General features: G+C 45.5%; 1 protein-coding gene across 2 annotated transcripts in view; it reads right to left on the reverse strand.

Annotated features, from left to right (window-relative positions):
- Positions 1-27453, reverse strand: part of p4ha3 (prolyl 4-hydroxylase, alpha polypeptide III) — an 87513-nt gene extending 60060 nt beyond the window's left edge. The window contains exons 1-3 of one of the 2 annotated variants that reach the window (XM_078222869.1): positions 27224-27453; positions 7349-7503; positions 896-1119 (exon numbers count right to left, since the gene is read on the reverse strand). In XM_078222869.1, coding sequence (XP_078078995.1) covers positions 896-1119; positions 7349-7503; positions 27224-27330 — 486 coding nt within the window. In that variant the 5' untranslated portion in view covers positions 27331-27453. Of the gene's footprint in view, positions 1-895; positions 1120-7348; positions 7504-26963 lie in introns of both variants that reach the window. The other variant, XM_078222868.1, reaches the window with a different exon arrangement.
- Between the last annotated feature and the right edge of the window lie 310 nt (positions 27454-27763).

The following is a 27763-nucleotide window of genomic DNA, read 5'->3' on the forward strand; positions in this document are numbered from 1 at the left end:
AGAGGCAGGCCATTCAACCCATCAAGTCTATATCAACACTCTCTGATAGAGCACCTTATCCACACCCTATCCCCTTAACCCCACGTATTTATGCCGCTAATCCCCATAACCTATACATCTTGAGGCACTAAGGGGTAATTTAGCATGGCCAATCCATCTAATCCACAGATCTTTGGACTGTGGGAGGAAACTGGAGCATCTGGAGGAAATCCTCAAAGACAGGGGGGAGAACGTGCAGACTCCACACAGACAGTCACCCAAGGCTGGAATCGAACCCGGGTCCCTGGCGCTGTGAGGCAGCAGTGCTAACCACTGTGCCACCGTGCCAACATCTTATATGGTGTGTCAACACTTACATGTCAATGGCAAGTGTACAATACCTGAAGAAAATGTGTAAACAATCTGCACAGTCCTTAATTTGGTTAGTTAACGTACGCGTGCAGAATGGCTAAACGTAAAAACGGTATGCTCAGCTGGTCTCCAATATCACTAAGATATCCATGACGTGGAGATGACGGCGTTGGACTGGGGTGGGCACAGTAAGAAGCCTCACAACACCAGGTTAAAGTCCAACAGGTTTATTTGGAATCACGAGCTTTCGGAGTGCTGCTCCTTCATCAGGCAAGTGGTTGTGATGAAGGAGCAGCGCTCTGAAAGCTCGTGATCCCAAATAAACCTGTTGGACTTTAACCTGGTGTTGTGAGACTTCTTACTAAGATATCCAGAGTAACAATACATGAATGTCAGAGAATCCCATTCCAAAAATGCATCAGTGCCTTTTAAATATTTCCAGCAGAAAGCACAGGCCCACATTATTTCCACAGAACCGCCAAACTCAGAATTCTTTCTTTAAAAAAAAAGAAAAATCAACTTCTTTTCGCCAATGTTTACATACCTTTCCAACTTGAAAACAGTCATCCGCGGAAAGGGTACTGGAGAAAGTTGGCGTGTAGATAGTGGAAACATCACTTCCAGCCACCTGTAGAAACTCCCCTTTGACTAATCCCTTTGTGCTTAGGGCGTACACATCCTGCAGCCTCATCAAAGCTTTGGCAGCTCCCTCTAGGTCCTCAGCTTTTGGGAGCTTTGCCTCGACTTTCTCATAACCATCCTTTAGTGCTAAAAGCAGTGTTGGAAGCAGTGTCAGTTCACCTTATTGGAGATCTTTGTCCACAGGATTTACATTTTACACTTGTCACATTCCGCAGCTGGTGAAAATATGCAGCATTTATCGACAGTAGAGAGAGAGAAACCACATTTTTGGGGCTGGCTACACAAACCACAAGTATTGAAAGCAAATAAGCAGATTTTGACATGTGATAGGCAGCAACCAATATAAAGTCATCAAAACGGCAAATTTCAGTCTGCAGTGCTATCTGCTTGAGAACGTTGATTAATTCATTCATTTTAAGGCAGTTCTGTTCGATAAATTAGTTGTTGCATTAATAATAAGTATTTTTTGGGGCATTTTCTCCCCACATTCTGATGCCTAAGTGCAGTTAATTACATTTCTCACCCAAATTTAGGGGCGGCACAGTGGTTAGCACTGCTGCCTTACAGGGCCAGGGACACGGGTTCAATTCTGACCTCAGGTGACTGTCCGTGTGACTGTGTAGTTTGCACGTTCTCCCCGTGTCTGTGTGGGTTTCCTCCAGGTGCTCCGGTTTCTTCCCACACTCCAAAGATATGCAAGTTAGGTTTTTTGGCCATGCTAAATTGCCCCTTAGTGTCGGGGAGTTAGTCGGGTAAATACGTGGGGTTATGGGGTTAGGGCCTGGGTGGAATTGGTGTTGGTGCAGGCCATTCTGCACTGTAGGGATTAAATTATTCTATTCTATGAAATTTCACTCCTCTTCTCTGGAAGGCGCTGATGAATGCTGGGATATATTCTATGGGTGATACTCTGAAAATATTCCCAAAGTAGTCATTTCACACGCATGAACCTACAGAGTGAAGGTAGCCTTTTCGACCCTCATGAGAATCACGGTCCTACCTGTCCTGTGGTGCCCCACATGGAAACCTCCACTAAATAATAAGAGGCAGCCATTTTCAGCACAAGCCCAGGAAAATAGACAATAGGCACGGCTGTCCCAATGCTGCTGCAGTTGAGATTGGCCAACAGACTGATCATCAGACCTTCCCAGTTTGTGCAAATCGACTCTACATTTGGCATTGCCCCCATTGACTGAATCTTGGGGCAGCCTAGAACACAAATAGGTCCCTCAAGAGTGGAGCTCCCTTTTTTCATTGTAAGTTGCTGCATGGGTATTAAATGTTTCAATTACAACTCGAATTCATGAACTCATCGCTTTCTGTACTCGATCAAAGTGTCAGTCAGTAGCACTCAGCAGCTCTATGTAATCGCTTGTGTGGTTAGCAGGCTGTTTTACTTTAAAAGGGCTCCACTGTATTCTCTTGGCTCAATGTCGATGGTCTGAGATTGTCCTTTTGCCCTGTATCCACTTCCTGGGCATAACGTAAGTGAAAAAAATAACTGAATCGCACACCTGAATTCCACTCGCTGATATAAAAAATGATTATTGGAAGCTGCCTGTCAGTCACAACTTGTGAAGGAAGAGTGACAGACTTCATGTGCCTGATTTTAACTCTATGTAAAGGATTGGGTTTTGAGTGAGTTAAAATCTATGTATAAATATTCGTATGCTATTTCACTCAAGCTGCATTCCTTTCCCCGTAACCCTGCAAACTCTTTCCCCTCAAGCACTTATCTAATTCCTTTTTTTGCAATAATTATGTTGCGCAGGACTGTTTGATGAGGTGTTTGACCTCACTGCATTGGCAGCGATTCCATTTGCACAATTAGCATGCAAAGATATTGACAGATTTTCCAGGTGTGCTGTGGTCTTTCAGCGGTGAAGATTTATTTTGGATTCCTTTGCATTTAACTAATCATAGAAACCCTACAGTGCAGAAGGAGGCCATTCGGCCCATCGAGTCTGCACCGACCACAATCCCACCCAGGCCCTACCCCCACATATTTACCCGCTAATCCCTCTAACCTACGCATCCCAGGACTCTAAGGGGCAATTTATAACCTGGCCAATCAACCTAACCTGCACATCTTTGGACTGTGGGAGGAAACCGGAGCACCCGGAGGAAACCCACGCAGACACGAGGAGAATGTGCAAACTCCACACAGACAGTGACCCGAGCCGGGAATCGAACCCGGGACCCTGGAGCTGTGAAGCAGCAGTGCTAACCACTGTGCTACCGTGCCGCCCCCACTGCAGACAAGGGGCAGCACGGTGGCACAGTGGTTAGCATTGCTGCCTCACAGCGTCAGGGACCCGGGTTCGATTCCCGGCCTCAGGTCACTGTTTGTGTGTGGAGTTTGCACGCTCTCCCCGTGTCTGCGTAGGTTTCCTCCCACAGTCCAAAGATGTGCGGGTTAGGTGGATTGGCCATGCTAAACTGCCCTTTAGTGTCAGGGAGACTAGCTAGGGGTTATGGAGATAGGGCCTGGATGGGATTGTGGTCAGTGCAGACTTGATGGGCTGAATGGCCTCCTTCTGCACTGCGGGGATTCTATGATCTATGATTACAACCCTGATCATATTTATAATGATTGCCTAAATACACATTCTCTAACAATATGTAATGTGTTCTTGTTGGGAAATTTAGTACATTGAATTATTTCACTATAAAATGTTTGTGGGTGGCATGGTGACACAGTGGTTAGCACCGCTGCCCCTCAGTGCCAGGTTCCTGAATTCGATTCCAGCCTTGGGTGACTGTCTATGTGGAGTTTGTGCACATTCTCCTCTGGGTTTCCACTGGGTGTACATCATAGAGGTGGCAGACTGGTGCAGAAGGTGAAGTCGGATGGGATCAGAGGTGAGCTGGCAAGGTGGATACAAAACTGCCTCGGTCAAAGAAGACAGAGGGTAGCAGTGGAAGGGTGCGTTTCTGAATGGAGGGCTGTGACAAGTGGTGTTCCTCAGGGATCAGTGCTGGGACCTTTGCTGTTTGTAATATATATAAATGATTTGGAGGAAAATGTAACTGGTTTGATTGGTAAGTTTGCAGACGACACAAAGGTTGGTGGATTTGTGGATAGCGATGAGGACCATCAGAGGATACAGTAGGATATAGATCAGTTGGAGACTTGGGCGGAGAGATGGCAGATGGAGTTTAATCCGGACAAATGTGAGGTAATGCATTTTGGAAGGTCTAATACAGATAGGAAATATACAGTAAATGGCAGAACCCTTAAGAGTATTGATAGGCAAAGGGATCTGGGTGTACTGGTACACAGGTCACTGAAAGTGGCAATGCAGGTGGAGAAGGTAGTCAAGAAGGCATACGGCATGCTTGCCTTCATCGGCCGGGGCATTGAATTTAAAAATTGGCAAGTCATGTTGTAGCTTTATAGAACCTTAGTTAGGCCGCACTTGGAATATAGTGTTCAATTCTGGTCGCCACACTACCAAAAGGATGTGGAGGCTTTGGAGAGGGTACAGAAAAGATTTACCAGGATGTTGCCTGGTATGGAGGGCATTAGCTATGAGGAGATGTTGGAGAAACTTGGTTTGTTCTCACAGGAATGACGGCGGTTGAGGGGTGACCTGATAGAAGTCTCCAAGATTATGAGAGGCATGGACAGAGTGGATAGTCAGAAGCTTTTTCCCAGGGTGGAAGGGTCAATTACTAGGGGGCACAGGTTTAAGGTGTGAGGGGCAAAGTTTAAAGGAGATGTACGAGGCAGATTTTTTACACAGAGATAGTGGATGCCTGGAATTCGTTGCCGGGGGAGATGGTGGAAGCGGATACGGTAGTGACTTTTAAGGGGCGTCTTGACAAATACATGAATAGGATGGGAATAGAGGGATATGATCCCTCGAAGGGTAGGGTGTTTTAGTTAAGTCGGGCAGCATGGTCAGTGCAGACTTGGAGGGCCGAAGGGCCTGTTCCTGTGCTGTAATTTTCTTTGTCATTTGTTCTTTGTGTACATCATGGAAACAGGCCCCACGGCCCAACTCAGGTTTCCTCCGATAGTCCAAAGATGTGCAGATTAGGTGGACTGGCCATGGCAAATTGCTACTTCGTGTCCCAAGATATATAGGTTCGATGGATTAGCCAATGAAAATGTGTGGGGTTATGAGGATAGGGTGGGGGAGAGGGTCTAGGTAAGATACTCAGTCAGAGAATGGGTGCAAACTTCATGGGCCGAATGATCTCTTCTGCACTGTAGGGAAGGCGGTGGCGTAGTGATATTGTCATTGGGCTAGTAAGGTGATTGGGCTGGTTAGGTGCATTGACCCGAACGGGCGCTGGACTGTGGCGACGAGGGGAATTTCACAGTAACTTCATTGCAGTGTTAATGTAAGCCTTACTTGTGACTAATAAATAAACTTTAATCCAGAGACCCAGGGTAATGATCTGGGGACCTGGGTTTGAATCCCACCACGGCAGATGGTGAAATTTGAAATTAATAAAAATCTGGAATTAAGCATCTACTGTTAACTGTGAAACCATTGACAATTGTCATAAAAACAACCCATCTGGTTCACTAATGTCCTTTAGGGAAGGAAATCTGCCATCCTTACCTGGTCTGGCCTACTCCAGACCCACAGCAATGTGGTTGACTCTTTAAAATGCCCTCAGAGATGAGCAACAAATGCTGGCCCAGTCAGCAATGCCCACATCCCATGAACGAATTTTTAAAAATATTCACTGATATTGTTAACATTTTCTGTTCAGATACCTTTGATGAGAAGCTATAATTATGGGGGAAGATTTGATTTCTTGGGGTATTTTTGACTGGATTAAAGACTAAGTGGTGATCTAACAGAGGCTTCTTTGAATTGTAAAGGATTTTTTATCGGGTGAAAAGAAAAAAGGCTTTTCTTCTTATCGAAAAGCCACTGACAAGTGAGTGTCAATATAAAATTGTCAACAAGGAATTGGGAAGATGAAGTTAGGATTATTTACTACAAGCAACAGCTGCGACTGGTATCATTGCATCGTCTAAGTGAACAGCAGATAAATGCTTCAAGCAGACACAGGGTAAAAGGATAGTGAGATTTGATATAGATTTCTCTAGCAGTTAGCTCACACAGAACTTGAAGGGCTGAATGGAATCATTGGGTGGAATTTTACAGCCCCTCCCACCAGCAAGATTTTCCATTCCCACCTCAATCAATGGAGTTTTGAATGGCTCACTGCGTTTTACACTCTTGCCCTTGCCGAGGTCAGGCCTCAGAACTCTGCCCCTATATAGTACTAAATTGATCTCCACTTACTGCATTTACTTTGAAGGTTCTGACCACAAATAAACAATGAATAGTGCTTGATCAACGGACATGAGCTGTGGCGGTGATTTTAGTGTGGCCGCCTAGTGGTTTTAGCACCAGCAGCCTGGAAAATCTTGAATTCAAATCCCAGCAAAACAAGGTGTGGATTAGAATCAGAAAAAGAGGCTGCAGAACTGCCAGAGTTTTGTAAAAACCCAACTGGTTAACTCATGCCCTTCAGGGAAGGGAACTTGCCATGCCTGCCCAGTCTAGTGGACAAGTGGTTGGCTTTTAGTGCCTTCCAGACAATTAACAGTGGGCGGCATGGTGGCACAGTAGTTAGCACTGCTACCTCACAGGGATCCAGGTTTGATTCCCGGCTTGGGTCACTGTCTGTGCTGAGTTTGCACGTTCTCCCCGTGTCTGTGTGGGTTTCCTCCGGGTGCTCCGGTTTCCTCCCACAGTCCGAAATATGTGCTGGTTAGGTGCATTGGCCATGCTAAATTCTCCCTCAGTGTACCCAAACAGGTGCCGGAGTGTGGCGACTAGGGGATTTTCACAGTAACTTCATTGCAGTGTTAATGTAAGCCTACTTGTGACACTAATAAATAATAAAAAAAGCAATTTCCACTGCATGAAAACAAATTGAAAGAAGGATTTGAATTGGCTTATTGTATTCCACCGGCGTATTATCACCATATATTAAACGCAGCGATGTTCTAAAACAAAAAAGGAATCAACTAGCCAGTAATGATTTTTAAAATTTTCACTGCCTGGCCTGTGGTAAGATCGAGCAGAAATCTGGTTCTAGATCTGAAACCACAGGAGATGCTAGTTCATGGAGCATGAAAACCAAAAATGTTCAAACCCACAGGGTTTTGAACTACGAGCCAAAGATGCAGCAATGTGCTAATGTCTGGATGTAACGCAATGGATAAGGAGGGGCAGAAATGAAAGCACTGAAAATTGTTTTTGTAATTACACAGGTAAATGAATTCAATTATGTTATACCGTTTAATAAAATAGTTGTACGATTCTAATCGCTTTACATATGAAGTTTTTAAAAATGTTAACATTGAAACTTAAGGATTTACCTTGGATATTCTCGATGGCTTCATTGCTATGTACAATATTTTGCCAGTCAATCTGCAACCTCTTTATAAGGGTGTAAGCGAACAAAGGGTTTGATATTGCTTTCACAGGTTCCTGATAAATATTGCTGTGCAACGCCTTAACCTTTTCATAAAATCTGCAATGCAAAGAGATTGACAAGACCGATAACAGGAAAAACAAAATAATTTGGAAGGGACAGTGAACAAATTGAATCGACCCCTTCTGTTGAAAATGAATTGGAGAGCATTTCTAGAACAACCTGCACAATGGTAATGAAATGATGGACAAAGCCGCAGCGCGATACATGACAAGAAAGAACAATAACTTGTATTTCCATAACACACCTCCGGTAAAAGAAAACAAAGTTTTGGAGCATTTCACAATGCAAAGAGGTGAACGTATTGGGCGGAATTTCACTGAATGTCCGCCCAAGGTTTGTACGATCCCGCCCGGGACCAACGGAGAATGCCGTCCTCCGCGCCTCACCCGCCCCCGGAATCGGGGCGGGCGTGCCGGTAAAATTCCAGCCATTGTATGTGATGCACTATCAATTAAGCGACGACTAGTTAGTACGCAAGAACAAATAGGCTTTTATTCGCAAAAGACTTGGAGCACACGCATGCTGATGAACTGGTCCGGCGACTGAAGCAGGGGGGTTGGGAGCAATCCCCTTTATACCTGGACCAGGGGGGGAGGAGTCTCAGGCAGGGCCGGCAGGGGCGTGTCCAGGCATGTCACACATACACACACAGGCAATAGCTTAACAGTGGTTTACCACAGTATGAGAATCAGGAATTTCACCAGGGTAGGTGAGACTGAACGCACTGTTGAGTTGGGATTTTAGGAGCAAAAACAGAAAAATGCTGGAAAATCTCAGCAGGTCTGACAGCATCTGTGGAGAGAGAGTAGAGCCAACATTGTGAGTCTGGGTGACCCTTCGTCAGAGCTAAGAGCAAAGAAAATCAGAAGAGATTTATACAATGAGGGTGGGAGGCAGGCTGTAATCGGACAAAGGGAATGTAAATGATGATGATGAAGGCTGAAAGAGATGCTAATCATGTCACTTAAGAGATCAGAATGTGTGAATGGAGAACAGAGGTACAGATAGAGGGGCTTCCTGAGGAATGTGGCAGTTGCCCTGAAAGGGGTGGGGGCGGGGGGCAAGATGGAGAGCGAGAATGGAAAAGTATAAAATGGAAGTGAGAGTGAAGAGTGATAAACAAAGAACAGGAACAGGCCCTTCAGCCCACCAAGTCTGTGCCGACACAGATGCCTCACTAATCTAATATTTTCTTGCATTTATCTGGTCCATATCCCTCTATTCCCTGCCTTTCATTATCTATCCAGATGTCCCTTGAACGTTGTTATAGAATCTGCTTCCACCACCTCCTCCAGCAGCACGTTCCAGGCATTCACCACCCTCTGTGTGAAAAACGTGCCCCTTTATCTCTTTTAAACTTTCCCCCTCTCACTCTCAACCTATGCTTCCGAGTAATTGACCCTTTGACCCTGGGAAAAAGACTCTGACTATCCACTCTATCCAAACCTGTCACAATCTTGTAAATCTCTATCAGGTTTCCCTTCATCCCTTCAGGTCTAATACAGATAGGAAATATACAGTAAATGGCAGGACCCTTAAGAGTATTGATAGGCAAAGGGATCTGGGTGCACAGGTACACAGGTCACTGAAAGTGGCAATGCAGGTGGAGAAGGTAGCCTTCATCGGTCTGGGTATTGAGTTTAAAAATTGGCAAGTCATGTTGACGCTTTATAGAACCTTAGTTAGGCCGCACTTGGAATATAGTGTTCAATTCTGGTCGCCACTCTACCAGAAGGATGTGGAGGTTTTGGAGAGGGTACAGAAAAGATTTACCAGGATGTTGTCTGGTATGGAGGGCATTAGCTATGAGGAGAGGTTGGAGAAACTTAGTTTGTTCTCACTGGAGCGACGGAGGTTGAGGGGAGACCTGATAGAAGTCTACAAGATTATGAGAGGCATGGACAGAGAGGATAGTCAGAAACTTTTTCCCACGATGGAAGAGTCAATTACTAGGGGGCATAGGTTTAAGGTGTGAGGGGCAAGTTTTAAAAGAGATGTACGAGACAGATGTTTTACACAGAGAGTGGTGGGTGCCTGGAACCCGTTGCCGGGGGAGGTAGTGGAAGCGGATACGGTAGTGACTTTTAAGGGGCGTCTTGGCAAGTACATGAATGAGATGGGAATAGAGGGAGATGGTCCCCGGAAGCGTAGGGGGTTTTAGTTAAGTCAGGCAGCATGGTCGGTGCAGGCTTGGAGGGCTGAAGGGCCTGTTCCTGTGCTGTAATTTTCTTTGTTCTTTGTTCATCGTCCGACACTCCAATGAAAACAATCCAAGATTGATCAACCTTTCTTCATCCTGGCAAATCTCTTCTGCACCCTTTCCAATGCATCAACATCCTTCCGGTGGTGTGGCAACCAGAATTGTACACAATACTCCAAAATGCGGCCAACCAAAGTCTTATACAGCTGCAACATGATCTTCCAATTCCTACACTCAACGCCCCGACCGATGAAGGCCAGTATGCCATACGCCTTCTTGACCACCTTGTCCACCTGAGTTGCCACCTTCAGGGAACTGTGGATTTACACACCCAGATCCCTCTGTATGCTAATATTTCTAAGGGCTCTACCATTTACTGTATACTTTCCTTCTGCAGTAGACCTTCCAAATTGCACCACATTTGTCTGGTTTAAATTCCATCTGCCATCTTTTGGCCCAGATCTCCAGCTGATTGATATCCTGCTGTATCCTCTGACAATCCTCCTCCCTATCCGCTACTCCCCCAATTTTTGTATCATCTGAAAATTTACTTATCAGAATACCTACATTTTCCTCCAAATTATTTATACATATTACAAACAACAGAGGCCCCAGCACTGATCCTTGTGGAACACCGCTTGTCACAGGCCTCCAGTTAGAAAAGTATCCTTCCACTGCTACTCTCTGCTTTCTATGTCCAAATGTCTTTCTATGTCCAAGCCAGTTTTGTATCCATCTTACCAGCTCACCTTGGATCCCATATGAATTCACCTTCTGTGTCAGCCTGCCATGAGGAACTTTATCGAAGGCTTTACTAAAGTCCATGTATACAACATCCACTGCCCTGCCCTGGTCAATTCTTCTTGTCACTTCCTCAAAGAACTCAATCAAGTCTGTGAGACACGACCTCCCTTTCACAAAACCATGCTGCTAACCACTAATAAGCCTATTCTCTTCCAGATGTGAGTACATCCTGTCCCTAAGAATCATCTCCAATAATTTCCCCACCACCGATGTAAGGCTCACCGGCCTGTAATTTCCCGGATTGTCTCTTCTGCACATCTTAAACAGAGGAACAATGTTACCTACTCTCCAATCCCCTGGTACTTTGCCCGTGGCTAAAGAGGATACAATGATTTTAGCCAAGGCTTCAGCAATTTCTTCCCTCGCCTCTCTCGATAAAAATGGATGAATGAGATGAAAAGAAGAAATGAAGTAAAATAAGTGGAAATGGGGTGAAGTTGGAGGGGAGGGTTTATGCTCTGAAATTGTTGAACTCAGTGTTCAGCCCAGAAGGCTGTAAAGTGTCCAATCGAAAGATGAGGTGCTGCTGTTCCTCCAGTCTGCGGTGGGGTTCAGGAGACTTGGAGACAGAGGGAAATTTTATTGTAAGAGAACTCCAAAGTGCAGTGATTGAATGATTAGCTGGCCTATTATATTGGAGTTTAAATAACGGGAGAGGCAGTAAGCCTGAGACAGAGTGGGAGCAAATGCAGACAAGCACATGTGACTGGAACATAGATGGAAGGGCTTGCAGATGAGGGCAAAGATGTTAATTGCCCGAGGACACAGTGAGCCAGTGGAGCTTGACAAGGGAGGGAGTGAACAAAGAACAAAGAACAAAGAACAGTACAGCACAGGAAACAGGCCCTTCGGCCCTCCAAGCCTGTGCCGCTCCTTGGTCCAACTACACCAATCGTTTGTATCCCTCCATTCCCAGGCTGCTCATGTGACTATCCAGGTAAGTCTTAAACGATGTCAGCGTGCCTGCCTCCACCACCCTACTTGGCAGCGCATTCCAGGCCCCCACCACCCTCTGTGTAAAAAACGTCCCTCTGATATCTGAGTTATACTTCGCCCCTCTCACCTTGAGCCCGTGACCCCTCGTGATCATCACCTCCGACCTGGGAAAAAGCTTCCCACTGTTCACCCTATCTATCCCCTTCATAACCTTGTACACCTCTATTAGATCTCCCCTCATTCGCCGTCTTTCCAGGGAGAACAACCCCAGTTTACCCAATCTCTCCTCATAGCTAAGACCCTCCATACCAGGCAACATCCTGGTAAACCTCCTCTGCATTCTCTCTAACGCCTCCACGTCCTTCTGGTAGTGCGGCGACCAGAACTGGACGCAGTACTCCAAATGTGGCCTAACCAGCGTTCTATACAGCTGCATCATCAGACTCCAGCTTTTATACTCTATACCCCGTCCTATAAAGGCAAGCATACCATATGTGATTGGAAAGGGCATTGGCACAGGGCTCTGAAGAGAAGGGAGCTGTGTTCATGCACTGAATCCTCCAGATGATGAAGATGTGAGTTTGGATTTCAGCAGCAGAGGGAGGAGGGACTGGGTCTAGGTCATCAGTGTCACGGCCGCAGACCAGGCAAAGGGTGACAAACATAACTCAAGGTGGAAGAGAACACTGAAATTCAATCAGAGAGGAATCCAAAAGGTCGGTGAGATGGAATCCGATACTAATGGAAACCAAAAGGATGGTTTTGCTTTTGCCAATTTGGAGCTGGAAAAAATTTCAAATGATCCATGACTTGAATTCAGGCAGGAAGTGAGAAAGTATAGTAACAATCTTGGAGACTGTGGTAACGACGGAAAAGTAGAATTTAATTCCATCCGCATAAAAGTGGATAGCACGGTGGCACAGCGGTTAGCACTGCTGCCTCACAGCGCTAGGGACCCAGGTTCAATTCCCAGTTTGGGTCACTGTCTGTGCAGAGTCCGCACATTCTCCCCGTGTCTACTTGATTTTCCTCCGGGTGCTCCGGTTTCCTCCCACACGCCAAAGATGTGCAGGTTAGATGGATTGGCCATGCTAAATTGTCCCTTATTGTCAGGGGTCTAGCTAGGGCAAATGCGTGAGGTTATGGGGATGGGGCCTGGGTGGGATTGTGGTCGGTGCAGACTCGATGGGCCGAATGGCCTCCTCCTGCACCGCAGGGATTCTATGATTAAAAGTTTATCTACATTTGCGGATTAAATTGTTGATCAATAATATGTAAATAATGAATATTGAATAGGGGAAAGAGGCAAGGACTGAGCTCTGGTGAACACCACAGATGACCCAAGAAGTATGGGCGAAAAGGGTGGGATTTTCCAGTTGTTTCCGCCCCAAAAGCGGAAATTTCCACCCAAGGTCAATGGACCTTTAAACAGTCCGTCAACTTTTCTGTCCCAGTTGCAACAATTCCCGTGGTGAGTGGGACCAGAAAATTTACCCCTAACATAGGGAAGGATATTTGTTACCCTCTGGTTAGAGACGAGTAATGTTTTGTTTAAAGCTGAAAAAGTTTGAAATCCCAGTTACCCACGAGGAGAATAAAGCCAAAAGATTCCCAAGTTTTAAACAAAATAAACTTTACTATACAAAGTCAGAAAAATGAAACAATCTCTTATAGTCTAACATTCGGAATTTAAATGAAGTATAGAACCATAAAATCATAGAATCCTACAGTGCAGGAGACCATTCGGCCCATCGAGTCTGCACCGACCACAATCCCACCCAGGCCCTATCCCCATAACCCCATTTATTTACCCCAGCTTGTCCCCCTGACACTAAGGGGCAATTTAGCGTGGCCAATCCACCTAACCCGCACATCTTTGGACTATGGGAGGAAACCGGAGCACTCGGAGGAAACCCACACAGACACGAGGAGAATGTGCAAACTCCACACAGACAGTCACCCAAGCCGGGAATCGAACCTGGGTCGCTAACCACTGTGCCATCATGCCAGTGAATGTGAATTAACAAGCAAACTGTGATTGAACACACTACACTGCACATGAAATAGAAAATCTGACCAAGACAGATCTAACAGAATTCTCAGCAACTCACCCAGATGTCAGTGACCACTGTGAGTTACAAAGTCCCATTAAATTTCAGTTCTTCACTTTCAAATATCTAGCCTCAAAATTCCCTCAAATGTTGTTCTGGCTCAGGCTGTTTCAATGACTTCTCACTTCCTGTGAGTTCAATCTCTTCTCCTGAGACTGTGTTTCACAACATTCACAAAGCTGCACTTCCATCTCTAATCATCAACACAGTTCCAACATTTTCACAGACTGCTAGCTTCACTAAGCTGGCACTGCCCTGGGTTTCTCTGCGCCAAGCTAGACATGGCTCCCACCGCTTTCCCAGAGCCCTAACTCTTTCTAGCATGTAATCAGTGACCTTTTGTCACCTTGCCAGCTCCCCAAGACTTCTTCTGAGCTCTAACTGCACAGAATATCTCCCAGGGCTTCTTCAGGCCCTAACTGCCTGGAGCCTGCTAACAGTAGCAGCCTTTCATTATAGTTTCTTCCCCTGCTGCAGAATAAAGTTTATTTATTAGTCATAAGTAAGGCTTACATTAATACTGCAATGAAGTTACTGTGAAATTCCCCTAGTCGCCACAGTCCGGCGCCTGTTCGGGTCAATGTACCCAACCAGTATGTCTTTCAGACTGTGGGAGGAAACCGGAGCACCCAGAGGAAACCCAACGTGCAAACTCCACACAGACAGTGACCCAAGCCAGGAATCGAACCCGAGTCCCTGGCGCTGTGAGGCAGCAGTGCTAACCACTGTGCCGCCCTTACTCAGATAAATTAAAACCAGACAACCGGCTTCAGCTGTGCCCAAATCAATGACAATGCTATATTTCAGGGTCCACTGAACACTTTTAAACTAATTTAGTTCTTTCTCCCAAAGCCAAACAACTTTCTGGACTGCACTTCTTTGGAAGCAGTGTAGACATCATATCACCAGTTCGCCAGCTAAGTAAGCCAGTTGATGTTCTATGATCTTAACTTTCTAGCAGTTTGCTAACCCCTTAAATCAGCATGGCCCCAACCTTTTAACTGTAATGTACTCCAAGCTGCATTTATCCCATTTTTTCCATTAAGCATTAATATTCCCAGTTAAATTAACAGCAAATATTAATGTCAACCATGAGCTAGATATTTATCACAATATTGGCATGGGGCTTTGCAGACTTATGTGCAACACAAGACGACAATGAATTCAATTTATTACACTGGAAACAATAGCAACAACTTGTTTTTTATACAGTATGAAGTTCTTGGAACAAAAGCTGTTTCATAACCAGACAGAGACATTTAGAATTTGAACCGTACAAGCTGTTGAACATGAATCAAAGGACAAAGGACAAAGAACAAAGAAAATTACAGCACAGGAACAGGCCCTGCGGCCCTCCAAGCCTGCACCGACCGTGCTGCCCGACTTAACTAAAACCCCCTACCCTTCCAGGGACTATATTTCTCTATTCCCATCCTATTCATGTATTTGTCAAGACGCCCCTTAAAAGTCACTACCGTATCCACTTCCACTACCTCCCCCAGCAACGGGTTCCAGGCACCCACCACTCTCTGTGTAAAAAATCTGCCTCGTACATCATCTCCTTTAAACCTTGCCCCTCGCACCTTAAACCTATGCTCCCTAGTAATTGACTCTTCCACCCTGGGAAAAAGCTTCTGACTATCCACTCTGTCCATGCCTCTCATAATCTTGTAGGCTTCTATCAGGTCTCCCCTCAACTTCCGTTGCTCCAGTGAGAACAAACCAAGTTTCTCCAACATCTCCTCATAGCTAATGCCCTCCATACCAGGCAACATCCTGGTAAATCTTTTCTGTACCCTCCCCAAAGCCTCCACATCCTTCTGGTAGTGTGGCGACCAGAATTGAACACTGTATTCCAGGTACAGCCTCACTAAGGTTCTATAAATCTGCAACATGACTTGCCAATTTTTAAACTTAATGCCCCGGCCAATGAAGGCAAGCATGCCGAATGCCTTCTTGACTACCTTCTCCACCTACATTGCCACTTTCAGTGACCTGTGTACCTGTGCACCCAGATCCCTTTGCCTCTTAAGGATTCTGCCATTTACTGTATATTTCCTATCTGTATTAGACCTTCCAAAATGCATTACCTCACATTTCATAGAAACCCTACAATGCAGAAAGAGGCCACTGGGCCCATCGAGTCTGCACCGACCACAATCCCACCCAGGCCCTATCCCCATATCCCTACACATTTACCTGCTAATCCTTTTAACCTACGCATCTCAGGACACTAAGGGGCAATTTTAGCATGGCCAATTGACCTAACCTGCACATCTTTGGACTGTGGGAGGAAACCGGAGCACCCGGAGGAAACCCACGCAGACACGAGGAGAATGTGCAAACTCCACACAGACAGTGACCAAAGCCGGGAATCGAACCCAGGTCCCTGGAGCTGTGAAGCAGCAGTGCTAACCACTGTGCTACCGTGCTGCCAGATGTCCAGATTAAACTCCATCTGCAATCTCTCCGCCCAAGTCTCCAACTGATCTGTATCCTGCTGTCCACATTGCTATCCGCAAATCCACCAACCTTTGTGTCGTCCGCAAACTTACTAATCAATCCAGTTACATTTTCCTCCAAATCATTTATATATATTACAAACAGCAAAGGTCCCAGCACTGATCCCTGAGGAACACCACTTGTCACAGCCCTCCATTCAGAAATGCACCCTTCCACTGCTACCCGCTGTCTTCTTTGACCGATGGTAGTCATGATGTGGAGATGCCGGCATTGGACTGGGGTAAACACAGTAAGAGAAACTAATAGCCAAGTTCCGCACACATGAGGATGGCCTAAACCGGGATCTTGGATTTATGTCACACTATCAGTGTGACATAAGCTTGCGTCCTGGACTTGCAGAATCGCACTGGCTGTCCTGTCTGGAGACAATACACATCTCTTTAACCTGTGCTTAATGCTCCCTCCACCCACATTGTCTGTATCTTTAAGATCTGGTTGGTTGTAGAGATTCGCATTCTAATCAGTATTCTGTAACTTGATTTTGTGTCTCTGTATGCCCTGTTTGAGAGCAGATATCCACACCATCTGACGAAGGAGCAGCGCTTGGAAAGCTAATGGCATTTGCTACCAAATAAACCTGTTGGACTTTAACCTGGTGTTGTTAAAACTCTTACCTTCTTTGACCGAGCCAGTTTTGTATCCACCTTGCTAGCTCACCTCTGATCCCATGCGACTTCACCTTCTGCACCAGTCTGCCATGAGGGACCTTGTCAAAGACCTTACTGAAGTCCATGTAGACAACATCCACCGCCCTACCCTCATCAATCATTTTCGACACTTCCTCGAAAAACTCGACCAAGTTCATGAGACATGACCTCCCCTTCACAAAACCATGTTGCCTCTCACTAATACGTCCACTTATTTCCAAGTGGGAATAAATCCTGTCTCGAAGAATCCTCTCCAATAATTTCCCTACCACTGAAGTAAGGCTCACCGGCCTGTAATTACCTGGATTATTCTTGCTACCCTTCTTAAACAAAGGAACAACATTGGCTATTCTACAATCCTCTGGGACCTCCCCTGTAGCCAGTGAGGATACAAAGATTTCTCTCAAGGCCCCAGCAATTTCCTTCCTTGCCTCACTCAGTATTCTGGGGTATATCCCATCAGGCCCTGGGACTTGTCTACCTTAATGTTTCTCAAGAACCCCAATACCTCCTCCTTTTTGATCTCAGCATGACTCAAAATATCTACACATCCTTTCCCAGATTCATCATCCACCAAGTCCTTCTCTTTGGTGAATACTGATGCAAAGTACTCATTTAATACCTCGCCCATTTCTTCTGGCTCCACGCATAGATTCCCTCCCTTGTCCTTGAGTGGGCCAACCCTCTTCCTGGCTACCCTCTTGCTCTTTATATATGTATAAAAAGTCTTGGGATTTTCTTTAATCCTGCTGGCCAATGCTTTTTCATGACCCCTTTTAGCCCTTCTTACTCCTTGCTTAAGTTTCGATAATAATATGATAATAATCCTTTATTATCGTATTCTAGCAGACTCCCTCCGCTGGTACATGTGTGCATGGTAGCCTCAAGTGGACAAAATGCACAATGCAATTTTCAATAAACTATATATTGCACCTTGAGTGTAATGAAATATCGCAAGCAACTGCAGAGGAGCATTATAGAACAGGATGACATTGAGCTACGTAAACAGATATTGAGGGTGATCTTACCATTGCGCCCCACTGGCCAATGTGCGAGGCAAGCCAGTAAGATCGCACGAGAGCCGAGAAATCGGGTTCGCGCTTGATTTCACGCATCTCGCAATGTTATCGGCACCGGATATCCAGCAAGGTCAGCCTCACACCTATTTCTAGTGCAAGGCTCAATAAATTCTTTAAATTTAATTTACATTTCTTTAACCTGTGATTAGCGAGCCCGGGACGCTATCCTCTGGACTCACTTGCCTCCGTAGCCTCGTCAGGAGAGGTTCTCTCCAGCGAGAATTACAGCTGGTCCCCAGCAACGTGGACCAGTCATGATAGCCTCGCCAGTAGAACCGTAGGCCATTGAGGTCCCCCGGAGAGATTGGGGGCAAAGGGGGTCCCTTTGGGCAGAGGCAGCCTGAGGTCTACTGGGGCACTGGTCGGTGGGGTGGGGGGGGGGAGAATGCTGCACACTTTGCAGTTGCGATCGATATGGGGCGTGATGGAGAGGGCCCCAGTGCCGATCTGCAGGTGATTGATAGGGGAGAGAGAGGGCCGTGCTGACACTCTGCAGGTGATCGGTGGGGGAGGGACAAGGGGTGCGATTGGTCTGTGTGGCGAGGGGAGGCAGGGGCGATATTTCTGGGCGGGGTGGGACACGCGATCAGCCACGGGTCCCTGCGATAGCTGGGGGGTGCTGAGTCGAGGCTGGCTGCAACAGTGGGATCCTGTCAGGTCTCTCTCTCAGCCCTGTCAGGCTTCTGCGGGATGCCATTGCGCATATGCAGCCACAGAGTTCTGCACATGCGCAATGGCGCCTGTTGCGGCTACAGCAGGCTTGCTGGTGATTTAAGCCCTGCCCCTTCCTCTACAGGAGAGGAATGGTTTAGCCCATTTTTACCTGCACTAAGGAGACAAGATACTGGATTTGAACTCACTCCAAAAAACAGGTCCCCATTTTCACACCCATTCTGGACTTAGAATTTTTTGGTAAGATTCCCCCCATTGAGTCAGATGTCCAAAACTGTGGTCAAAGAGGTAGGCTTAAAGGAGTGCCTTAAAGGAGAAAAGTGAGGTAGAGAGATGCAGAGGTGTAGGGAGGGAATTCCAGAGCTTGAGACCTGGGCAACTGAAGGAACAGTCAACAAGTAACATTGGTGACACACAAGTGCTAGGCAATGAACATCTCTAACAAGAAAGAATCTAACCATCAGCCCTTGACATTCAGTGGCACGACCATTGCTGAATCCTCCACTATCTACATTCTGGGGGTTTCCACTGACCATAAACTGAACTGGACTAGCCATACAAATATTGTGGCTACAAGAGCAAGTCAGAGGCGAGGAAGGCTGTGGAGAGTAACTCGCCTCCTGACTCCCCAAAGCCTGTTCATCATCATCTACAAGGCACAAGTCTAGAGTGTGATGGAATACTCTCCACTTGCTTAGATGAGTGAAGCTCTAACAACACTCAAGAAGCTTAACCACCATCCAGGACAAAACAGCCCACTTGATTGGCACCCCATCCACAAACATCCACTCCCTCCACCTCCGAGGCACCATCGCAGCCAGTATGCACCATCTACAAGGTACACTGCAGAAACTCACTAAGGTTCAAAGAGCAAAGAGCAAAGAACAAAGAAAATTACACCACAGGAACAGGCCCTTTGGCTCTCCAAGCCTGCACCGACCATGCTGCCCGACTTAACTAAAACCCCCTACCCTTCCGGGGACCATATCCCTTTATTCCCATCTCATTCATGTACTTGTCAAGACGCCCCTTAAAAGTCACTACCGTATCCGCTTCCACTACCTCCCCCGGCAACGGGTTCTAGGCACCCACTACTCTCTGTGTGAAAAATCTGCCTCTTACATCTCCTTTAAAGGTTGCCGCTTGCACCTTAAACCTATGCCCCCTAGTAATTGACTCTTCCGCCCTGGGCAAAAGCTTCTGACTATCCACTCTGTCCATGCCTCTCATAATCTTGTAGACTTCTATCAGGTCTCCCCTCAACCTCCGTCGCTCCAGTGAGAACAAACCAAGTTTCTCCAACATCTCCTCAACATCTCCTCATAGCTAATGCCTTCCATACCAGGCAACATCCTCGTAAATCTTTTCTGTACCCTCTCCAAAGCCTCCACATCCTTCTGGTAGCGTGGCGACCAGAATTGAACACTATATTCCAAGTGCGGCCTAACTAAGGTTCTACAAAGCTGCAACATGGCTTGCCAATTTTTAAACTCAATACTCCGGCCGATGAAGGCAAGCATGCCGTATGCCTTCTTGACTACCTTCTCCACCTGCATTGCCACTTTCAGTGACCTGTGTACCTGTGCACTCAGATCCCTTTGCCTATCAATACTCTTAAGGGTCCTGCCATTTACTGTATATTTCCTATCTGTATTTAGACCTTCCAAAATGCATTACCTCACATTTGTTTGGATTAAACTCCATCTGCCATCTCTCCGCCCAAGTCTCCAACTGATCTATATCCTGCTGTATCCTCCGATGGTCCTCATTGCTATCCGCAAATCCACCAACCTCTGTGTCGTTTGCAAACTTACTACTCAATCCAGTTACATTTTCCTCCAAATCATTTGTATATATTACAAACAGCAAAGATCCCAGCACTGATCCCTGAGGAACACCACTTGTCAGCACCTTTGATAGCACCTTCCAAACTCATAACCACTACCATCTAGAAAGACAAGGGCAGCAGATACAAGGGAACACCACCACCTGGAAATTCCCCTCCAAGTCACTCAGGCTTCTAACTTTGAAATATGTCGCCATCCCTTCACTGTCGCCGGCTCAAAATCCTAATCTCCCTCCCTTACAGCACTGTGGGTGTACATACACCATACATACTGCAGCTGTTCAAGAAGGCAGTTCATCACCAAGGGCAATTAGGGATGGGCAATAAATGCTGGCCTAGCCAGCAACACTCACATCCCATGAATGAATTTTGAAAAACATCAAACCTGAATCTTCTTTTGCTGCGGGACTACATGAAAATGTTAAGGTTATATCATACACTGGGCTAGTGCTCCTGGGATTGTCAATGATAATGATAGAACCTACTTTTCACTCAGGTAAATGGGAGAGCTGAGGTATAGCAGCCAATGGAATCGGAAAGGTTAATAAAGATTGTGAGGCAGCAGTGCTAACCACTGTGCCACCATGCCGCCCATTTGGTTCCAGGTTTACTGATTTGACCAGTAATATCTCTTGTGTTCTAGCCTCTTTATCTACCTAATAAAGAGACTTTATTAGAACACAAGCGATATTACTGGTCAAATCAGTAAAGTTGGGACCAAATTGGTGGCGTGGTGGCACAGTGGTTTGCACTGCTGCCTCATAGTGCCAGGGGCCCGGGTTCAATTCCAGCCTCGGGTCACTGTCTGTGTGAAGTTTGCACATTCTCCCCGTGTCTGCGTGGGTTTCCTCCAGGCGCTCCGGTTTCCTCCCACGGTCCAAAGATTTGCGACTTAGATTGATTGGCCGTGCTAAATTAACCCTGGAGTCGGGGGGGCTTAGCACGGTAAATATGTGGGATTATGGGAATAGGACCTGGGTGGGATTGTGGTTGGTGCAGACTCAATGGGCCGAATGGCTGCCTTCTGCGCTGTAGGGATTCTATGAACAAATTTAGTCCCACCTAAATTAGTTAACCAACCAGCCTGAAAGCTGCTACATTGCAAAACTGTAGTTTAATGAAGGAGAACCTGCTTTGCCCAGATTGATCATATCACCCTCAATGTACTAGCCGTGAAGAGATCTATATCAGTGTTTCTCGGACACCCATTGTGCTGATGTGTCCTTCACAATTGTTGACTGGGAACATGTTTATTTGGCAGAAGAGCATTTTCCAAGTGTGATATGTATTGATCCATTAATTAGTTTAATCCACCCCCAAGTCTGTATGCGGTAAATAAACACCAGCCAATAATTTATCCTTCTCTGACCTAAATTAAAGAAAATCCTCAGTTCTGCACTGAAGGTATTTTGACGTGGGTTTAAAGTGTGCAGGTGAGCAAAACAGATGCCACATGAATTGGTGCAGGAGACTCTTCTGCAAGTCTATATAAAATGGTTCGCAGCAATCTGCCTCTTAGCAACTGCTTTACCTGATATATTAAGGGGTACTGACAGCTCCTATATAGTTAAGCTCATGCACATCGCCATCTCTGGCAAGGTTCAGAATCCAGTAAGAAGTCTCACAACACCAGGTTAAAGTCCAACAGGTTTATTTGGTAGCAAATACCATAAGCTTTCGGAGCGCTGCTCCTTCGTCAGATGGAGTGGAAATGTGCTCTCAAACAGTGCACAGAGACACAAAATCAAGTTACAGAATACTGATTAGAATGCAAATCCCTACAGCCAGCCAGGTCTTAAAGATACAGACAATGTGGGTGGAGGGAGCATTAAGCACAGGTTAAAGAGATGTGTATTGTCTCCAGACAGGACAGCCTGCAAGTCCAGGAGGCAAGATATTAATAGGGGCAATTTAATTAATGCCCCACAATTAATGCCCCACAGCTTGCCTCCTGGACTTGCAGGTTGTCCTGTCTGGAGACAATACACATCTCTTTAACCTGTGCTTAATGCTCCCTCCACCCACATTGTCTGTATCTTTAAGACCTGGCTGGTTGTAGGGATTCGCATTCTAATCAGTATTCTGTAACTTGATTTTGTGTCTCTGTGCACTGTTTGAGGGCACATTTCCACTCCATCTGACGAAGAAGCAGCGCTCCGAAAGCTTATGGTATTTGCTACCAAATAAACCTGTTGGACTTTAACCTGGTGTTGTGAGACTTCTTATTGTGTTCACCCCAGTCCAATGCCGGCATCTCCACATCAAGGTTCAGAATCTCCAGTGTTAAACTGGAGAAAGTTCCAGCTCATTCATGAGTTGATCAAACAACTGAGCAGACAGTTAAGGTAAAGAATATTCTGCATATTTCAAGGTTGCTCCACTTGTTACATATTTCATGAAAACAGTAATTGTAAATAATTTAGATATCGATATTAATGCTTAGCTCATTAGGAGTAATCCTACTTCTTTTGTTTCACCTCTTTGGTTATGGTTATGAGTCATCTGATTTTAAATTCAACCTCAGTTGTTTATTGTCTGGAAACCAGGGCTGATGGCTGGAATGGATCAGAGGAGATTAACAGGATAGCAAGTTTACAAGCAGATTTCTTTGCTGCAGGCAACATGAGGGACTTAATATAAAATGCACACTGACCGCTATGCCTGTTTTACAGAGATAAGCCGAGCCAGAGTGCCTATACTGTTGGGCAGGAGCATGGCACTCACCAGATTGGTATAAGTATTAAAATGATAGGTGACAAATATACAAACACAGCAGAATGGTCACAAGAACTGGACAGGTTCAGAAAAAAGCAAATTACTGTGGATGCTGCAATCTGAAACCAAAAGAGAAAATGCTGGAAAATCTCAGCAGGTCATAGAGACATAGAGTCATAGAGCATGGAAATAGGCCTCCAGACACTCACCACCCTCTGCGTGAAAAAATTGCCCCTCTGGACCTTTTTGTATCTCTCCCCTCTCACCTTAAACCTATGCCCTCTAGTTCTAGACTCCCCTACCTTTGGGAAAAGATATTGACTATCTAGCTGATCTATGCTCCTCACTATTTTATAGACCTCTATAAGATCACCCCTAAGCCTTCTACGCTCCAGGGAAAGATGTCTCAGCCTATCCAGCCTCTTCTTATAACTCAAACCATCAAGTCCCGGTAGCATCCTAGCAAATCTTTTCTGCACTCTTTCTAGTTTAATAATATCCTTTCTGTAATAGGATGACCAGAACTGTACACAGTATTCCAAGTGTGGCCTTACCAATGTCTGTACAACTTCAACAAGACGTCCCAACTCCTGTATGCAATGTTTTGACCAATGAAACCAAGCATGCTGAATGCCTTCTTCACCACTTTGTCCACCTGTGACTCCACTTTCAAAGACCTATGAACCTGTACCCCTAGATCTCTTTGTTCTATAACTCTCCACAATGCCCTACCATTAACTGAATAAGTCCTGCCCTGGTTCGAACAACCAAAATGCATCACCTCGCATTTATCTAAATTAAACTCCATCTGCCATTTGTCAGCCCACTGGCCCAATTGATCAAGATCCCGTTGCAATCCTAGATAACCTTCTTCACTGTCCACTATGCCACCAACCTTGGTGTCATCTGCAAACTTATTAACCATGCCTACTAAATTCTCATTCAAATCATTAATATAAATGACAAATAACAGTGGACCCAGCACCAATCCCTGAGGCACACCCACTGGTCACAGGCCTCCAGTTTGAAAAGCAACCCTCTACAACCAACTTCTGTCATCAAGCCAATTTTATATCCATTTAGATACCTCACCCTGGATCCCGTGAGATTTAACCTTATGCAACAACCTACCATGCGGTACCTTGTCAAAGGCCTTGCTAAAGTCCATCTGAATAACATCAACTGCACTGCCCTCATCTACCTTCTTGTTGGTCTGGCAGCATCTGCAAGGAGAGAAAAGAGCTGACTTTTTGAGTCCAGGTGACCCTTTGTCAAAGCTAGCAAAGGGTCATCTGGACTTGAAACAACAGCTCCTTTCTCTCCTTACAGATGCTGCCAGGCTGTAAACCTCTATGACTCTATAACCTGCTGAGATTTTCCAGCATTTTCTCTTTTGGACAGGTTCAGAGTTGAAAATCAGGACATGTAATCCCCCTAATGACATTTGCTTTGTCATGCAACCGAAAACCTTTATTCATTCTGCTGGGAAGAGTGTTGCAAGTTTAGTTTATCACAGAGATTGGTGTAACTATAATGTCACTGGATAGTAATCCAGAGGCCCAGTATAATGCTCTGGGGAAACTGGTTCAAATCCCAACATGGCAGCTGGTGGAATTTAAATTCAATTAATAATCTCAGTAATCAATTGTCAAAACCCACCTGGTTCACTAATGCCCTTTAGGGAAGGAAATCTGCCATCCTTACCTGGTCTGGCCTGCATGTGGCTCTTATCTCATTTGGCAGCCACTTCACTTGAATTTTAACAGTAAATGATATGCCACCATTAAAAACAACCAATGTCCTAAAATACAAGCCCATCTAAGGAAACTGAAGTTTGATCCGAATCAGACTATAACTCAAACAAAATCAAGTTAAAATTACTTTCAGAATGATGCTAATTAATACCTATTTGTTTCCTGAACCAGTTTTTAAAAAAAGTTTATTTATTAGTGTCACAAGTAGGCTTACATTAACACTTCAATGAAGTTACTGTGAAAATCTCCTAGTTGCCACATTCCTGTTCGGGTACACTGAGTTACACTGAGCTGGTTAGGTGCATTCGGCCAATGCACCTAACCAGCACGTCTTTCGGACTGTGGGAGAAAACCGGAGCACTCGGAGGAAACCCACGCAGACACAGGGAGAACATGCAAACTCCGCACAGACAGCGACCCAAGCCGGGAATCAAACCCAGGTCCTTGGTGCTGTGAGGCAGCAGTGCTAACCACTGTGCCACCTATTAAATATGGAAAGAGAAAAGACAAGAAATCAAGCTAAATTAATCGAAAAGAAATAGTTTGGATTGAACAGAAATAAATCATCTTCAGGACTGACTATGTCAGCGGAATTGACAGTTTTAGGAATTTGCCAAGACCTTAAGAACATAAGAACATAAGAAATAGGAGCAGGAGTAGGCCATCTAGCCCCTCGAGCCTGCCCCGCCATTCAATAAGATCATGGCTGATCTGACGTGGATCAGTACCACTTACCCGCCTGATCCCCATAACCCTTAATTCCCTTACCGATCAGGAATCCATCCATCCGCGCTTTAAACATATTCAGCGAGGTAGCCTCCACCACCTCAGTGGGCAGAGAATTCCAGAGATTCACCACCCTCTGGGAGAAGAAGTTCCTCCTCAACTCTGTCTTAAACCGACCCCCCTTTATTTTGAGGCTGTGTCCTCTAGTTTTAACTTCCTTACTAAGTGGAAAGAATCTCTCCGCCTCCACCCTATCCAGCCCCCGCATTATCTTATAAGTCTCCATAAGATCCCCCCTCATCCTTCTAAACTCCAACGAGTACAAACCCAATCTCCTCAGCCTCTCCTCATAATCCAAACCCCTCATCTCCGGTATCAACCTGGTGAACCTTCTCTGCACTCCCTCCAATGCCAATATATCCTTCCTCATATAAGGGGACCAATACTGCACACAGTATTCCAGCTGCGGCCTCACCAATGCCCTGTACAGGTGCATCAAGACATCCCTGCTTTTATATTCTATCCCCCTCGCGATATAGGCCAACATCCCATTTGCCTTCTTGATCACCTGTTGTACCTGCAGACTGGGCTTTTGCGTCTCATGCACAAGGACCCCCAGGTCCCTTTGCACGGTAGCATGTTTTAATTTGTTTCCATTGAGATAGTAATCCCATTTGTTATTATTTCCTCCAAAGTGTATAACCTCGCATTTCTCAACGTTATACTCCATTTGCCATATCCTCGCCCACTCACTCAGCCTGTCCAAATCTCTCTGCAGATCTTCTCCGTCCTCCACACGATTCACTTTTCCACTTAAGACCTTACATCAGACCTGACAGTCTTGGGTAGAATTGTAGTATTTGTAAATCTCACGGGCAAGAAAGCAAATCAAAAAGCTTTGGCAAAGGGGAATCTGGACTCGAAACGTCAGCTCCTTTCCCTTCTTACAGATGCTGCCAGACCTGCTGAGATTTTCCAGCGTTTCCTCTTTTGAAATCAAAAAGCTTCGTTTAAATGTCTCAAATCTCTGGGAGAAGTCCTGCACCGAGGCGACATATAACGATTTTAAATGCGTAAATGAGCGAGTTTTTAATGGGTTAAAATTGAGCCCAGTATATTTCTCAGTTTGAATTGCAAAGGGCTAGGTCACTTTTTTTCTGAAGGAAGCGCCTTGTTGCTGTTTGTTTTCCTAATGGTTTCAGGGAAGAACTATTGTAAATGTGACATGATAAGATGCAACTGCCGAACGAAGGCTGAAAAAGTAAACTCAACTCAGTTGAACGAACTAACTGAAAGGAGAGGGGAAATGTGAATTAAAATGCTGGATGAAAGTTTAACCGATTTTCTTTAAGAACAATGTTCACCAGGGAAACTGCTAAAACTTTTTCTAACTTTTCATTTCTAAAATGTTTCTAAATTTCTAAAATTTTTCTAAATTAAATAAATACAAATAGACTTAATTCCGAGCCAATTAAAATCTTACCGTTTCAGATCGTCCATTCTGTAGATCTCGTTTTCAATGTAAGTCTGTAAATGCTGCAAAAGCACCTTCTCCACAGCTATTTCGCCTTGGATGTTCAACAGGGAGGTGTACAGATCTCCTGGAGTCGCTGACAGCGAGGAACTGCTCACCACGTACAGTAACAGTGAGGGCAGCAGCAATAACATTTTGTAATAATCTCCCAACCACTGCCCCGGGAATCTACCAACTTACCATAACGATAGTTTAAACTCAACATTTACCTATAACTTATACACTTTGTTATCCGTTGTTTTCCTTGGTCTGGTAAAAGTGGGATCGTGTTCCTTCCAGAGGTTGAGACTGAATCCACGCTTCCCTGTTCCAGCATTCATATTCTCCACATTCCAATGAAATGGATCATTTTTGCTCAGTTACTGCCCGGAGAGTGATGCAGCTACATCAAAGGAGACAGGGAGGGACTGGGCGCTATCTCAACGCCCTCTGACTGATTGTTGGCTCAGACTTTCCATGGGACGGTCAGGGGACAGGAGGAGTGATGTACAGTGTTCAGGGGGGGTTGATTGAGGGGGAAGGGGGGTTTGTGTAGCTTCTCCAGGGGTGGGGGAGGTTACTGCTTTGCCAGAGGGCTCTGCCCCTCACTCCCCTTTTTAGGGGAACTCGCTTCATACCGTTTGCTTCTTTCAAACTACTTTCAAACAAGCAACCGAGTTTTAAAATTCACTTTTATACCAGTGTCACTCTGTGCTGCTTTGAGATTGAAATGTGGAAGCGAACTGACCATTTTTAATAGAAGTGTTGCT

The sequence above is a fragment of the Mustelus asterias genome, chromosome 10 (assembly GCF_964213995.1).
Source record: "Mustelus asterias chromosome 10, sMusAst1.hap1.1, whole genome shotgun sequence".
Classification (NCBI taxonomy): domain Eukaryota; kingdom Metazoa; phylum Chordata; class Chondrichthyes; order Carcharhiniformes; family Triakidae; genus Mustelus; species Mustelus asterias.